The following is a 15,494-nucleotide window of genomic DNA, read 5'->3' as shown; positions in this document are numbered from 1 at the left end:
ACACAAGCAGTCTCAAGTTGGACGGATCAGCTGCAGCGGTGATTGGCTGTGTAACTCCACAAGCTTGGTTCAGAAGCGTTTAAGGCCGTTTCGCACCCACCATTTCATTTGATAGTTCAATCGAGAGCAGTTGCAATAGCCTCTGGAGGTTTGCAAGTCGCCAGTTGTACCTGAAACAACATCATGTGCGTTGTGTTTGAGTACTTGTAAGCAGACTTAGTGCTTATCCTCAGTCGCACATTGTCACAAAACCTTTTTAGTTCAAGGCTGTGTTTTCTGACATATTGGTCCGGAGATGAACAAGAAATTTATTTCAGAGCAAATAGATGGAGCTACAAGACTTGGTCATGAGCAGCTTGCTAAAGGAAATATTGACGAGGCTTGCAGTTCATTCGAAAAGGCCGTTGAACTTGCAGAAAGGTTGAAAGAGGGATTCACGGAAAGAGCTTGCTATTTCAATCTTGGAGCGTGTTATGTTGCACGTGGAGATCCTAATCGTGGAGTAGAATACTTGAAAAAATCTTTTCCGCCCAATAAGGAGTTGGACGGTAGGACAAATTATGCAGATTTACAGTACAATTTGGGAACTGCTTACGACGCGCTGAGCGACATCCAGAAGGCTGTGGAATGTTACGAGATCGCTGCTGAAGAATACAAAGCTCAAAAAAACTTGGAAATGCGAGGAGAAACTCTTCTCAGACTGGGTAAAGACTGGACGAACATCGGCGATCTGAAAAAAGCTGCAGAAATTTACCAACAATGCGCCGAAATATTTCAGGAAATGGGAGACAAAAATACACAGTTGCTTATTTTGAACAACCTTGCTAGTTTGCTCGGAGAAATTCGGGATATTGCAGCCTGTGGTAAAGTGCTTGCTCAAGTTATTGAACTTTGTCAAGATGTCGAAGACAATGGCTTGAAATGTAAGTACACTATAAAGTTTGTATACAGGGCCATTCCATTTAATATCTGCACCCCCCCTATTGAAGGCCTGGGATTTCTTAGGGGGAGGGGGGTCAATGCTATATTTTTTCTTAGGGGGGTCAAACCATATTTCTGAGAGGGGTCACCATAAAGTACCCTTGACAGAAATTCTCACGAGTAGTTTCTGAAGGGGGTTCAGTTGGTTTGCTTGATAGCTACATAAAATTCTGAAGGGGATAATTTCAGGCAATTCTGAAGGGGGTTAAAAAATTTATTTTCTGGAGGGGTGTTACAGGAAAGCCTTCAATAGGGGGGGTGCGGATTTTAAATGGAATGGCCCATACACTCTTTGTTAAGCATCACTGCCCGTATAATTTGGTAATAATCGATATCATTTAAACGCATCAACAAACAAGGCCTTGGCCTTTAAATATTTCGAATTCCATCATTTCCCTTTAGGCCCTGTTTACAAGCAGGTAGGGTAACACTAGTGCTAGGGTTACCCTGGCAGGAGGGTTACCCTAACGCTCCCACATTTCTTCTTTTTTTCATCAACATGTTTACAAGGCAGCTAGGGTTACCCTATCACTAGCTGCCTTGTAAACACTCTGCTGGGGATAACTTGCCTACCTGGGACAACTTTTTACTTGTTTCCAGACCCTTTGAACATTGATAACAATGCGTGCGGTTACCAAGCATAGGTAAGTTGTCCCGGGTGGTAGGGTAACCCTACCTGTGAAATTTTGCTTGTAAACCCGGGCTATCTTTGACCCGCCTGCTAGGGTAACCCTAGCACAAGGGTTACCCTCCTTGCTTGTAAACAGGGCCTTAGTTACTTGCTCAGAAACTAGTTACACTTTCACTAACTAAAGATTTTTAATTTTTTGTTCGAATTCCAGTAATGTAAAACAAAACTAACCTTAAGTGTCGATAGTTTCTGTTTTACATTATTGTGCTGTAAGTAGACATTATGACTTTAATTTTCTTTCAACAATTATTTAATTTTGTACATTTTATTGCTCGTGTCTGTTTAATTCAACCTAAGTATCAAATTACTTGCTTGCATTTTAATTTGATATGCTTAGGGTTGAATTATTTCTTAGACTGGTCATTACCACTGAAATTCTTCCCCTGCAAAATAATTATCATAAATTAATGAGTCTACAACCCACTTATATTTAGTTATAAATTGGATTTGAATGGATTACAAAAGCGGACAAGTGATTATACTTAATTGCAAATTGTAATAGTATTTTATATTTATTAGTGATAATGATGATAATGGTAAAAATTAATAGTAATGAGATTACTTTTCATTTACATAGAACAGATCTGTTTTTTTTAGCATTAATTTCTGCTCTGCAATAGTTACAGGTGCTCAGATTGATGAATGGTCTAGTTTTGGTTTTTACATTTCATTAGGGAAATATTATTTTGAAAGGCAGGGCTCGAAATTAACAGTAACCCGTTAACTAATGGTTAGTAATTTTCAACGTTTGGTTACTAAAAATGTGTCCAACTAACCCAACATGGTTAGTAAAATTTTCAAACATATTTAAATTATGTTTTATGGAAATAACCTTTTTACAAATAAGTACTAAGTTTTAGGAACGGTTTATGTGTTGTTTACTTGCATTAGCTTGTTTTCTGTCTTAAACAATTTGTTCTTGCCGTCTTTGGGATTGAATCGAGCCATTTTGAGCACTAAGGCCCCGAATGCGAATTTGTGTCAAATGTGGGAATCTAGACACAACTTTATCAGACTGCCATGTTGCAGCTCCTTATTCACACCAAAATATTATTGTTCACAAGGTTCTGGCAGTTTGGCACTGAATTATGCAGAGTTCTTTAGTCATGGTAAATGAGAGGGAATTAAAATAGGTGCATAATTGTCAATGTTTTTAAGGTCACCATGCAATTTCAGTTGCTCTTTAATTTGTCCTGGTTGTCATTAGCAAAATGTTCAATATTAATTTTGAGATATCGTAACTTGTGAGCTTGGATACCAACTTTATAATTTGGTTAGTAAAAAAGATGTCTACTAACATGAAGGGTTAATGATCCAAAAATTAAATTTGAACCCTGTTGAAAGGGTTTGATTCCCTCTCTTTGAGTAATGTAAGTCAATTGTATTTTATGTTAAAGTTGGCAAGATCTGTTTCAAAACCAATTGACATACAGCTGTAAGTTATAAATCAAAGAGAATATTAATTTAGCACCAAAACTGTTTAATGGTAGGTAACTGTTTATGTGCAAAGAGCTGTAGTTTGAATTCAAATTTGTGAAAAAGATGAAATTGTTATTAAGTTGTGCTGAAAAGTGTATTCTTTATCAACAACTCTGCTGATTTTAAGGTGTAGGATGCATATATACATTTTTTCTGTTGAAATTAGGTTAAAGAAGGACTGCTGTGTGAAAAACTTGAGTTTATTTGTCAGACAGGAAGGTTAACTACCTTTGAGGCTTTTTGAGTAACAGGTCTACGAAACAAAAAGGAAACTAGGTGTTTTCACCTAAAAAATTATTCCTCAGGTAGTTGTTAAGGTATTTGGTGACTTGCATTGTAGAAAAATTTAAAAACTGGATTGCAGAGGGGAAGATAAATTGTGCTAGTCATATTAAATTTATTTAGAATTCATAGCTCTTCGATGAAAATACAGGATTTTAAGTTCTCCATCATTTTCAAGGTTTGGGATAATGAAATATTATATATGTTGTAGTTCAATTTTATACTTGGTTCAAATTTTATTTTCCTTTGTTCTCAGTCATGATAATGTATGATAATGAATTTGAAACAAAGGAAAATAAAATTTGAACCAAGGATAAAATTGAACTACAACATATATATGGCAAGTTTCTTTATTTTATGGGTGATACCATATATGAACAATAAGTAATGCCATTCAATGCCTAAGTGTTGAAATTATCGTTAGTTGCTCTAATTAAAACTGTTTCCTCTTGTTACAGGTAAAGTTTACAATGACATTGGTCTTGTTTACAGTGGATTGAAGTCTTATGAGAATGCAGCAGAATGCTTTGAACTAGCACTTCCCCTTATGCATACTGAGAATTCTAACAAGGAACTGGAAGCTGTTCTACAACAAAACTTAGGGGCAGTGTATAATCAGCTTAAGCAGTACAATAAGGCTATGGAGTGTCACAGGCAGGCGGTCAGCCTTCATGGTAAGAAGTCATGACATTTAGAATATGTGAAATGTAATCAGGGATTTTTGTTACCAAAAGCATGTGCTTGTTCAAGGCTGTGCTCTAAGAAACATTAAAGGGAGCCCAGTGCTCTGAAACTGTGAAATCCAGGGTGCCCAGTATATGCTTTTCATGAAAAAAACTAAGATTCCTGAGTCACCTAAGCAGGGCTGCAAATAACAGCCGGTCAACGGACAATGTCTGGTCAAAATTAGGTACTGACTGGACAACATCTTGTCCGGTCCTTTACCGACTCGTTCAAAGAAATTTTAATTTTTAACTGTTTGCTAATCACAAGGGACACAGTCATGTTTCCAAAAGACAAAAAAAAACAATATAAAAGTAGACAAATTAGTGGTAGAGAAATTCCCGGCAGTCGCAAATTTCCGCGATGTCATCAAGTCCTGTCACGACCGCAAATCATCGTATCTTCCGTTATTTTATTTACTTTATTTAAGTGTTCCCAGTTAGTAGAGGGTTTTACATTTGGCTAGATACCATCATTTACTCTTAAATAAAGTGATTGATTGTTTGATGGATTGAATGATTGGAAAGCACCCTCACGAAGAATAATCTTGTTGCATCGACGGAGAATACTCCAAGTAGCGTTTGTTGCAAAGTGCAAAAAGCGAGCAAAAGGCCCAAAACCTGGAGAATCTGACCACTCTTTTACTCTAACAAAAATTCACAACTGTAACTTTAAAAAAAAAGGGCTCAGAGTGTAATATTTAATTATAAGTGATTTTGCCAGATGTAAAGTAAAGCGGACAATTGCGGTTGTATCTTGCGTAACCTTTCCACGTACTCAATGCGAGGCTGCTTCTGCAGTAAAGAGTAGTAAAATTATTGACGTGTAATTTTTATTGCCAGACCGACTTGGATTCAGTTTTTTTTCAGTTGTAAAAGGATTACTGTGCAATCTGGGTTCACTATCGCAAGAGTTCGGACTGTTAAAATTTGACCGGCCAAAAACGGGTAGTGTCTGAGCAAAAGCATGTTTGACCGGACAACGTGACCAGTGACTGCCCATTACGGTTATTTGTAGCCTTGCTAAGAGCAAAAGTAGGATGCCCGTGGCCACTGGGCATTGTTAGACCACAGCCCTGTTGTTGGAATTGTCTGTGGGAATCAACAAAAATGCAGACTGTCCATAGTTAATGTAACTTCTTTGTTGAGATTGATTTGATTTTCTTAAAAATGAGAAATAAGAGAAAGTCATTGCTTGTTTCATTGCCTGTTGCCTTCTATATTATTATAGGAGAACATTCAAACAGGGTAGCCCAAGGGCAATCCTTCTGTAACATGGGATTTGCTCAAAGTCAGCTGGGAGAATACAACAAAGCTGGAGAGAGTTTCTCACATGCAATTCAGGCAGCAAAAGACTCTGATGACAAAAGAGGTTTGTGGCAAGCTTATGAGGGATTAGCAGCAGTCAGCTTTCTGAGCCAGGAATATGACAAGGCAGTGGAGTATTATAAGTTGGCTCTGTCCGTTCTTTCAACTACTGGTGAAGCACACCCTGAACATAACAGCAGAATTGTCAGCAAACTTACAAATGCATTAGAATGCCAATTGATTGTGTCAAAGCAATTGAATGGTAGGTTGCCGCCAATAAGATTGAACAGCATGAAAAGTGATGTTGTAGACAGTGTAGAGAGGAGTAATAAGACAGGAAAGCGAGTTGGTAAAACACGCTCAAGACAGGAGCATCATCAGTTGATTGCAAGGGGAATTGACGGGGATCAAACTACTTCCGAGGAGTCTGAGGGATCAGGTTCGGGAGAGGTGTCCACTTCTAGCGATGAAGAGGTGGAAGAGAATGTACAGGGCATCAAGGATCGTCATATGTTCCAAAGGGTGACAACTACTGCAGCTGAAGTTCATCAGGAGAGGAAAACAGCAAATGGGAAAAGAGAAAGGAAAATGACATCTACAAGTTCGACTGAGGAGGAACATGTTATCAGGGAGAGGGAAAGAAGAGAGAGAAAATACCGCCAATCACAGAGAGCTAGAAATTTGGCCTCCAGAGAACCACTGAAGTCAACACAAGGAGATCACATCTATGAGCAGGTAACTGATGACAGAGTGGCCTCCCCTGCAAGAAGTAATTTTTCTGGTGAGATGCCGCGGGCACACAGAGAAGCATACTTGGCTTCAGTGCAGGCTTCCTCATCACACAGGCCAGACTCACAAATTTCGCAGGAGGAGCAAACTGTCCAATCCAGAACTTGCATTATTCAGTAATTAAAGGCTAATAATTACTAATAGAACAGTTTTTTTAATTGCTTTTGTGCAAAGAAGGCATATTATGGCTTTCTGTGGTGATTTTCATTTTCAGCAAGGTGAGAGTAATTTGTGGCAGACTGGAGACGAATAGAAAATATAAGTCATGCATTTTTAAACCTTTCTTAGAAAACAGAAAAAAGGTGGAATCGTCAATAATTTTTTCAAGGAATACACTCTAAAGAAACTTGGTTGTTATCTAACTATTAAGCAATCATCCAAGACATGCACCTCTCACTTTGCTGGGTCACACTTTTGAAATAAACAAGTTTCTTTTGTTTCTAGTTGAACATTACCTTTCCATGGCTTGTCAACAGTGTGTTCTTGGGTACATTATTTTGAAAATGGACACAAATGTATTGCAAAAATTACATATTGATAATAATGATTTTTAATACATCAACACAAGTTGGTTTAGCAACAGGAGCTATATCTTGCCAAAAATTTTGAAAGTGTACCAAAAAGCTGTTTGCACTTTTTTGGCACAAAAGCTTTGTCATGTGTGTTTGAAAGAGAAGTATTTTCTCTGAGATTTTATTCAGGGCATGAACATTTATTTAGGAGAAGCTACATAACATTCCTATATAGTGATATATTTTTTGAATTTCAAGAGTTAATGTTTCAGTCCGTCGTGAGGCTGTAGCATGCTCGTAGAAAGATAAGGTTTTGTAATTTGAGTATAACCTTTCTTGTGTCAGAGAAATTATATGTTATATATACATTCAATTCGTGAAGTTTGTAGTGGACAGTGGTTTTCTGTGGAAAGCAATATTTCATTAATTATGGCTATGAGTTCTAAATAAAATTTGTCTTTGCCTGAGTTGTGATCTCCAGGGGGTCTTGAAATAAAGTTTCTGGGGCCTATTTTTTTAAGGTCGAACTTCCATTCTACAGGAGGGTTTCAGAGGTTTTGAAAATGATACAAAAAAACTATCACCTAAAGCAACAAAATGGACCTGTGGAGTCTGCCAGTGCTTGTCCCAGAGTAGTTTTTTAAAATCCAATTCTGAAACACTGTGTCTCATCATGCCTAGCACTGTTTCCTCACATTATAATCATTATGACACAACTGAGAAGTAAAATTTCCTGTGACAGAGCCCTTTAGGGGAAGAGGGCAAGGAGACTGATAACAAGCAGAATAGGAAAAGAATGATAACTGATATTAAAAACATTTACTCATAAGTCTGTGTTAGCTAAATGAAACAGTGACATAACATCATGAGGGAAAAATGGTTTCCAGCTGAACACCAGACGAATAGGTCTGATTCAGGCCATGGCCTGGTTTGATGGTAGATACTCTTTTCTCTAATAATTTCACCACACAGGGAACTTTGAAAATAAAAATTTCTTTTCCATTGTCAAATTGCACACATTACATAAACTCTCTCTTGAGTATACTGACAAAAATTATTCAAAATTATTCTCTTATTTACATTTCAATTACTGTATGCGATTTTCAATTTAGTTAGAAAAATCTAGTACATCATATCTTGATAATTTGCTTCAAATCAACCTTAAAATCATGTTTCAATTTTATACATATATTACTTAACAATGAAAATATATACCCTGAAATTCATTAAATAATTCACAAGATACATCTTTAAGTTGTATGAATACAAAGTAAATAAGAGTATTTAGTCAAGAATTGCTTGATTCAGAGCAAAATGTTCCCGGCCAAAGCCATCATTTTACTTCTGCAGTTCTGTAGAGGAAGCAAGTACCTAACTAGTTCTTCAGTTCTGAAAATTCTTCAGCCTCCACATGCCCCTGGACCCCTTAAGGTTTCCAGCCATAGTGCTCATGGTTGCAGCTTTGCTGCACCCACAGACCTCTCTTTTTTTTTAATGAGTTGGCATTTTTGTAACAAGGACAAAAAATTTATGAACTTAAAAAGAAAAATTTGATGCAAAATCCATGAAGTAGACACTGCAAGCTGAAATCAGTTTTGAAGCTTCTAAGGGTTCACATGCTGATCAACCAACCATGAGCAAAATCTGTGAACTCTTATTATGATGGATGGAGGATGCATACATAACAATGGTTTATTCAGGCCCAAACCTAAAAACAAAACAAAACTGGTTAACAACAATTGAGGAAGCAGCCTAGCTTTTAAGGTGCTCTTTGGAGGTTCCTGTCAATAGCTGGCAAAGATAAATGTTGTTTCTATACAAATTTTTTAAGGTCTCATTTTTGACCAAAGAGGTTCAGCAGTTTTTAAATACAATGCTTCTTCTAGCTTTCCTTTTATATTCCTAAAGAAAGGCAAAATTTGGGTAAAAAAAAGAAAAAATGTGCTGTGTAAAAGCTGAACGCTGAACTATGCTGACAATATAACTGTGCTACAGTCAAGTACCAGTAATTAGAACACAGTTGCATAGACCACATTCTAAAACACTCTAGAATGGCTAGCCAATTCATCTCTTACACCCCCTGTTTCACCCTTCTCCTTTCCTACAATTTTGCACTTTGTTCCACTGAATGAGGAAGAGGATGTATTGTGAGAAACTGGTAGGAGTTAATTCTAAACTTCATTTTCTGAATACTTCCTTAAATCAAAGTAGTTTTAATGCATCACGTAATTTTTCTGTTGATTGAAGTTCTATAGAAATTGAAACTCAACTTACTCTTAGCGTATTGTCCCAGCTTCCTGTGCCAACTGCTGTCCCATCTGGGGATACTTCTAGACAAGTGATGCGGTTATCATGGGCATAATACACTGACAGCTGCTCAGCCTGTAAGTTATTGACAGAAATTTACATTTTTACTTTTTATCACAATCCTTGAGGTATACCAGTCAAAGTCAGTAATATCTTAACTTTGATCGTATGAAGTACACATTGTTCTGTCATGGTCATCTTACATACCTTGAGAGTATCCCAGACATTCATGGTGTAATCATGATAACCAGTGAACAATAATCTTCCTATAATGAACAAAAACATGATTGTGTAAATCTTGTTTTAATCGTGAATTTGTACATGAATAGCCATACGATTGTTTCAATATATTGCCATCAGTTGTGAATGGAAGATAAATAAATTACAACATGTTTTCATCTTCTACATCACTCCTTAACCACCCTTCCATAATTTTTCATTGGAGGTGCTTTTTCCTTGACCTTATTAAATTTTTTTTAAGTGTGTTTTGTGTTCAAGCAATAATAATTATTTTGGACTTTTAATAAATGACTTGAAATGTTGTCACAGTCCTCTTTCAACATTTCAGTACAACAAAATCTGACCCTGACCAATAATTCTGTGCACTGTTCTTAAAGCACCAGATTCCTTCACTTTAAAATCTGGCATATCAAATAGTGCCTTCCTTAGTGTAGAAGCTTAGATTTAAAATCTCAGATCAACCCAACCTCTATGTATCATTCTGAGTACTAACCACTTAATGAGAAGTCTAGAGCAGCAGCTCCAAAAATGATGTGTTCTTTGGAAAACACTGCTAACTCATGATCTGCCCTTAAATCATACAAACGGCACTGCAGAGAAAAAAGGTGACATATCTATACCAGGCATAATACCACCTTAAGGCCTTAAGAAAGGTCAACAAGCATCAAATTAATAATCAAAGTATGATCTAAGTAGTAAATTGTCTGAAAGGAAATGTAATGAAACTGTAATCCTCACCGTTGCATCATCTGAAGCAGTGCCAAATGCTTCACCACTGGGATAAAACCTAACAAGAACAAAACAAAGAGGCCTGTTTACAAATGACTTATAAATTAAATCATTCTGTTATTATAAGTGCTGGCTATCAAACTTAGTTAGATCTCCAACAGTTGTTTGGCAATGGGGAACAATGGTTGAGAATCACTCTGAGTTTGCAACCCACTTAGGTGTGCACAAACTTTGTTATAAATGACTGGGCAAGTAAAGCATGGTATGTAATACCCCAATGAACAGTAGTCTGTAGTGCTAGAGCTTCATGTAGTACCTTACTCCATTGATGTCGGATTCATGTGTTTGAAATGAGTTCACAGACCGCCCAGTCCTTATGTCCCAAACAAGGGCAGTTTTATCACATCCCTACACCACAAAAAAAAAAAAAAAGTTTCAGTGATTCAGAGTAATAGAGGATATTTAACCAATAAAAACAAACTTCAAGTTAAGACAGAATTTGCAGTTGTCTCAGTAGTTTTGCTCACAATTAATTTAGAATGATTCTGTAAACTGACAAAAGGTAACACAATGCTTGATGATGTATAATGATTCTATATTCAAACATTGTGATTCTTATAATAAAAAAAAAACACTTCCTCTAATTTCTGCATTATTATCTGGTTAAGTATTAAAAAGATTGAATGAGGTTACTTACACCAGAAACAAATATATTCCTTCCCTCTGATGGTGCAAGATCAATGCTGTAAATAATTAATTCAAAAGCACCTTTAGTTAAATTTGTTTCTTTGGTTAGTCGTTGAGGCATAGTCAGGGTACAAGAAACCCCAGATTTTAGACATCCAGGGACAATGACAGACTCAGATAGTCTGACTTTTTATACCCTTCATCTCCTGAGAGTGACTGGCTTCTAATTTCTCCTCACATTATCACCCTTGAATTACATATAATTTATTAAGGATATGAGAATAACAGAAATGATCAAGAAGCTCTTGATTTTCAAACAAATTCTGCTTGTCAATACCATAGGAAATCTAGTCAGAACAGTGTGGAGAATATCAATACTGATGTTAGGGTGTAACACTTCTAGAGAAGCTGTCTAAGTTCAAAATATTAGAAAATTTGGAATGTGTAGACAAAGCAATAGATAGATGCCACTCCCTACCTCATCACATCAGACGAATGCCCATGAAAACTTTGCAACAGCTGTCCTGACTCAACATCCCATAAGGCACAGGTTGTGTCTCCACTGCCAGTCAGTATCTACAAAACACAAACATGGAAGACAAAGCTTATTAAGCTCACACATAGAAAAAGTGACCGTTTTCAACCTTTTATATCATGTTAAGACATTTTCAATATAGGTGCAGGGCATGGTTGTGGTTAGTCCCTCATTTCTGTTTCTTTGCATTTGAATTTTTTTGTTAGAAAGCACATTTTCATCCTCAACCTCTCTCACTCATATTTTGGAATTTTTGCCAAAATTGTAGAGCTGTCCAGTATCTTTTCTTGCAATAACAAGACAGTAAAGTAAAGTTGGTACACAAACCAAATGGCCCACATTGCCAGGGTTTATTCCAGTTTCCATGATGATAGCATGAAGTGGATTGGATAACTGCTCATCAACCTGAATAGGATGCTCATTTAGTTCAACCCAGGTCTCCCTCCCATTCATACCCCTGAATATAGTGAGGCATTGTGAGTCTGTGTCAAGTGTCCTCTGCAACAAGACAGCATCACAACCCAGTCATAGATTTACCCTGGACCTTCTGATCAGAATTCCTATGCGTTTATCATAAGGACACTTTTTCTCTTGTTGCATGCTAATTACTAAGTTACAACAAACCAGTATTTAACTAATTAATGATAACACTCTTATCACTGTGCTGTATTCACCTGTTGGTCTGAATTTGTGAATGTACAGCAAGCCATGTAGCTGGTGTGCATGGCAACAGTGTGTTTTTTAGTGGCAGCATCATCATCAAAGCTCAATTTAAACAAAGAACACTTGTTGTCAAGTCCCCTAGGAGGAAATTAGAGTAATTAACTCAAATGATGTTCCAACTAAAAGATTTGTCCTAATCCCACTTCCCATTACCAAGAAAAATATATATAAATGGACAGGTTGGTGACTGAAAATCTTGGGTAGACAAAAAGTATTCTTCAGTCCAAAAACAAAAAACATTTATGCCTATAAAAAAGAACTCAGATAAACAGTCAAGCACATTTTTCAAGCTCAAAAACTTAATGACAGTACTGTGTAAATGGACAAAGTAGAAAACTCTTGATCCTTTAAAACCTTAGAGTGGTGTACAAGCATCTTATTTCTTGTTACAGTAATTACTGATGAATCATTCATTATGATCATGAGAATAATTAAGGCAAGTTTTCAATTGATTGTTCAAGAAATTCTCCTTGTCTGTACCAAACGAAATACATGGAGAAGAATATAGAGAAAATGGATGCTGATCAATGTTAGGGTGACTGGAAGTAGTTTTGCGTCAATTTTTCATCAAAAAGGAACTAGTTTTTTATGCCTACAATAGAGAATAGTAAAGCAAAGCATATCAAATGGGACTACAATGACTTTCAATTAAAAATGAAAACTTAACTTACCCACAAGCAACCATGGTGCCTGTTGGTGAATAAGCACATGCCATGACCCATGTTGTTGGCATGGAAATGGCATGTTCCTGTTGGAGAAAAAAAGGAGAAAAAGGATAAGGGAACATATATCTTTTGATTCTAGACTGGTTAACAGGTTTTGTTTTGTTTGTTTTGTTTGTTTTTTTTTTACACAATAAGCCATTTTGATAGATCAAAATCCAGCTCAAAAAAAAAGGCTTGGAGGACTTAACAAGAGATGTTCTTTTTGCTTGTGTCTAGTCAGTCCTGTCCCCAAAATAAATTTGAATATATCAAAAGAAGCTTCCACTTTATTTTGTCTACCGTGAGACATCATTCAAAGCTAATCCATACTTTATTTAGTAGAGAAAATAAATTACATACCTTGTGAGTTGTAAACCCATCCCAAACAATCACTTTTCCATCCTAAAAAAAGAAAGGAAATCAAATACTCAAGAATAGAATAAAATAAGGACTATCACCTCTGAAAAAGTTGATCACTGCTCTTTAGGGAGTTAGCAATAAGTAGAGCTGACTGTCTATCACACAGGCTGCCATAAAGTCCATTTCTTAAGTCAATGTTTTGAGCATTAGTGTTTCACCTTTCACTCTGGCAAAGGGCTAATGCTTGCAATGGCAGCTTCACAACTCTTTACAGTGACCAGTTTATATCGTCAACTCAGTTGACAAAACTAAATTATCTAGTTAAAAAAAAAACTACCTACTAGTTAAAAATAAACTAAAAGCAAAAAAATTAATACCTGCAACATATCTACATGTATGCATGTGGTTTATATTTCAAGATGACTAACTAATTAACTAAAACTAGAATTTTTTTTTTTTTTGCCTATTCACTGCTTATCTAAACGAACCACTCCATAAGGACTAAATAACCAGTGGTAAAAGTACTTAGGAAAGTGCAATTAAATGATGTTTTATAGCAAATTAAAATGCTAAAGGTGTTCTCATCATATAATTATGGCAAAGCCCCTCATCACTAGTCCTCCTCTACTGCCCCCCACCCCATCAAAAAATTATCAGTCAAGAATCTAGTCACAAGGTTAGAAGGACAAAACACTGCAATGTGTTGGGAGTGGACAGGAGGCAGGCAGTGAGCATCAAACATTAAGGTAGCAAAGAGAAAGAAGTGATCCACTGATCATAAGTCTCCTTCCATCGTAAACAAGTAGTATCTAGTAAACAAGATTCTGATAAATTGGATCTTTTAAACAAACATATTCTTTGATTTATATTCAAGGATTTTAACTCTGAATACAATAATTTACTTAAAAGGGCAGGAACTGTAAACCTTAAGGACAAGCGTTTACAAAACAGGATTCTTACTATTTTTAAATGTCTACATCTTTCTGATTATCCAAGATATTTAAAAGATATGTTTCCCTTGTACTATAGCACCTATTTTTTAAGAATAACAATTATACTCTGTTTGCCTAAACCATTGACCACTTCTTATGGTATCCATTCCTTTAGTTACTTGGCAGCAATATCTTGGAATTCTCGTCCTGACCATCACCCGCACTACTTCTGATTTTACTTCTTTTCAACGACTGTTATCTACTGGGAACAATAATTTACTTAGAAGGGCAGGAACTGCAAACCTTTCTACATCAAGATAATTTGTTAGTTAGTTGTCTCTAGGTAGTTAGTTATCCTATCTGTTTTAGAATTAACTTTTTATTATAATTATTTATTAATGTAGTTGGCTCAAAGATATTAGCACCCGAGTGCTACACCGTAAATTCAAGGGTAAATAAAGTTTATTGATTGATTGATCGTCTCATCAGACATTGAGACTACCTGATTGTGCCATTGCCCTGTAATTAGTGGCAATGTCGACAATCACATTCTCGACTGATTAAAGCAAGAGTGATAGTAGGAGATATCAAATGTCACTCAAATCATTCAACCTGTGAGCTGCTGACCAGGTGACGTTTGTCCTGTGCCCAATTTAAACAGAGCACCTTTCCTTGATGGCCCTTCAGAATTCTTCGTACTTTGAGATGTGAGTGGAGAAGGCTGTCCACCCTTTGAGCAACATCTTTTACTGAAATTAAAGAACCCTTTAAGTCAGTCGTAAATGGAATAGAAGGAAACAACTTGGTCGTCAGTGACACTTTGCTGCGCCTCGTGGGCCGGTTTTTTATTCTGCTAAACAGATGCACGATAACATGGAATCTATTTGTTAAGTTAATTGATCTTTTCGCCGAACATTTTTCACTATCTTAAATTAATCATCACGGTACGCGATACATTGACACAACTTTCAAACGATGTCCATGAACAAGGAGAAGCAATATATCTAAAGGCATGATGTTGCACAACTCTCGTCTAAATGTGGTCTCGTACAAATCACATCTGCCCAAGACAAGCGAATCGAAAGATTAGTGAAGACTCGACTACTGCAGTACGTGATTGTAACGCGCTTGAAAGCATGAGTAAAAGTTAAATCACTAAATAACGAAGATTAGCAATCACAGTAATATGACCAGAGAGAGCCCATCGCGAGCACAATCTAAAGTCACGTTCCGAGATAACAGTTGATGCAAAAGATCAACCCGGTTTCGAAAGCCAATGTACGATGTTCATTTTCATATTTGAACAGGTGACAGATACCGACGATAACCTCTTGATCAATAGATAACAACTTACGTTGAAGATCATTAACCTTTTGCTTCTCTTCATCTATCTTCACTTTCAATTGCTCCGCTTCCCTGCAAAGCGAGGCAAGCGATTCTTCTGAAGATGAGCTCGCCGCCATCTTATCTGTTTACCGAGGGCTTTAATTTATGCTAATATCAGCAAGCTTCC

At 36.5% G+C, this 15,494-nt stretch overlaps 2 protein-coding genes across 2 annotated transcripts; one reads left to right on the top strand and one right to left on the bottom strand.

Annotated features, from left to right (window-relative positions):
* The first annotated feature begins 147 nt into the window (after nucleotides 1-147).
* On the top strand, nucleotides 148-6,544 carry LOC111322950 (uncharacterized). The gene is made up of 3 exons (XM_022926191.2): nucleotides 148-923; nucleotides 3,892-4,107; nucleotides 5,387-6,544. Exons 1-3 carry the CDS (start codon nucleotides 296-298, stop codon nucleotides 6,370-6,372), a joined length of 1,830 nt encoding a protein of 609 aa, XP_022781926.1. The 5' UTR covers nucleotides 148-295; the 3' UTR covers nucleotides 6,373-6,544.
* Nucleotides 6,545-8,381: 1,837 nt separating this feature from the next.
* On the bottom strand, nucleotides 8,382-15,489 carry LOC111322951 (guanine nucleotide-binding protein subunit beta-5). Its single transcript, XM_022926192.2, has 13 exons — nucleotides 15,336-15,489; nucleotides 14,594-14,730; nucleotides 13,050-13,091; nucleotides 12,657-12,733; nucleotides 11,937-12,063; nucleotides 11,206-11,303; nucleotides 10,738-10,783; nucleotides 10,357-10,448; nucleotides 10,050-10,098; nucleotides 9,805-9,901; nucleotides 9,279-9,337; nucleotides 9,039-9,146; nucleotides 8,382-8,472 (listed from the first exon to the last, which is right to left on the bottom strand). Exons 1-13 carry the CDS (start codon nucleotides 15,442-15,444, stop codon nucleotides 8,461-8,463), a joined length of 1,053 nt encoding a protein of 350 aa, XP_022781927.1. The 5' UTR covers nucleotides 15,445-15,489; the 3' UTR covers nucleotides 8,382-8,460.
* Between the last annotated feature and the right edge of the window lie 5 nt (nucleotides 15,490-15,494).

Source organism: Stylophora pistillata, chromosome 4 (genome assembly GCF_964205215.1).
Source record: "Stylophora pistillata chromosome 4, jaStyPist1.2, whole genome shotgun sequence".
In the NCBI taxonomy this organism is placed as follows: domain Eukaryota; kingdom Metazoa; phylum Cnidaria; class Anthozoa; order Scleractinia; family Pocilloporidae; genus Stylophora; species Stylophora pistillata.
Note: the sequence above shows the minus strand (reverse complement) of the source record. Positions and strands in the feature narration are given on the sequence as shown.

Coding starts and splice junctions, on each gene's coding strand:
- LOC111322950 (XM_022926191.2), top strand. CDS start 296: ATGAACAAGAAATTTATTTCAGAGCAAATAGATGGAGCTACAAGACTT. Junction 924..3,891: donor CGAAGACAATGGCTTGAAAT/GTAAGTACACTA, acceptor CTCTTGTTACAG/GTAAAGTTTACAATGACATT. Junction 4,108..5,386: donor GCAGGCGGTCAGCCTTCATG/GTAAGAAGTCAT, acceptor ATATTATTATAG/GAGAACATTCAAACAGGGTA.
- LOC111322951 (XM_022926192.2), bottom strand. CDS start 15,444: ATGGCGGCGAGCTCATCTTCAGAAGAATCGCTTGCCTCGCTTTGCAGG. Junction 13,092..14,593: donor ACCTGGTCAGCAGCTCACAG/GTTGAATGATTT, acceptor TTCTTTTTTTAG/GATGGAAAAGTGATTGTTTG. Junction 9,902..10,049: donor CTGCTTCAGATGATGCAACG/GTGAGGATTACA, acceptor TTTTCTCTGCAG/TGCCGTTTGTATGATTTAAG.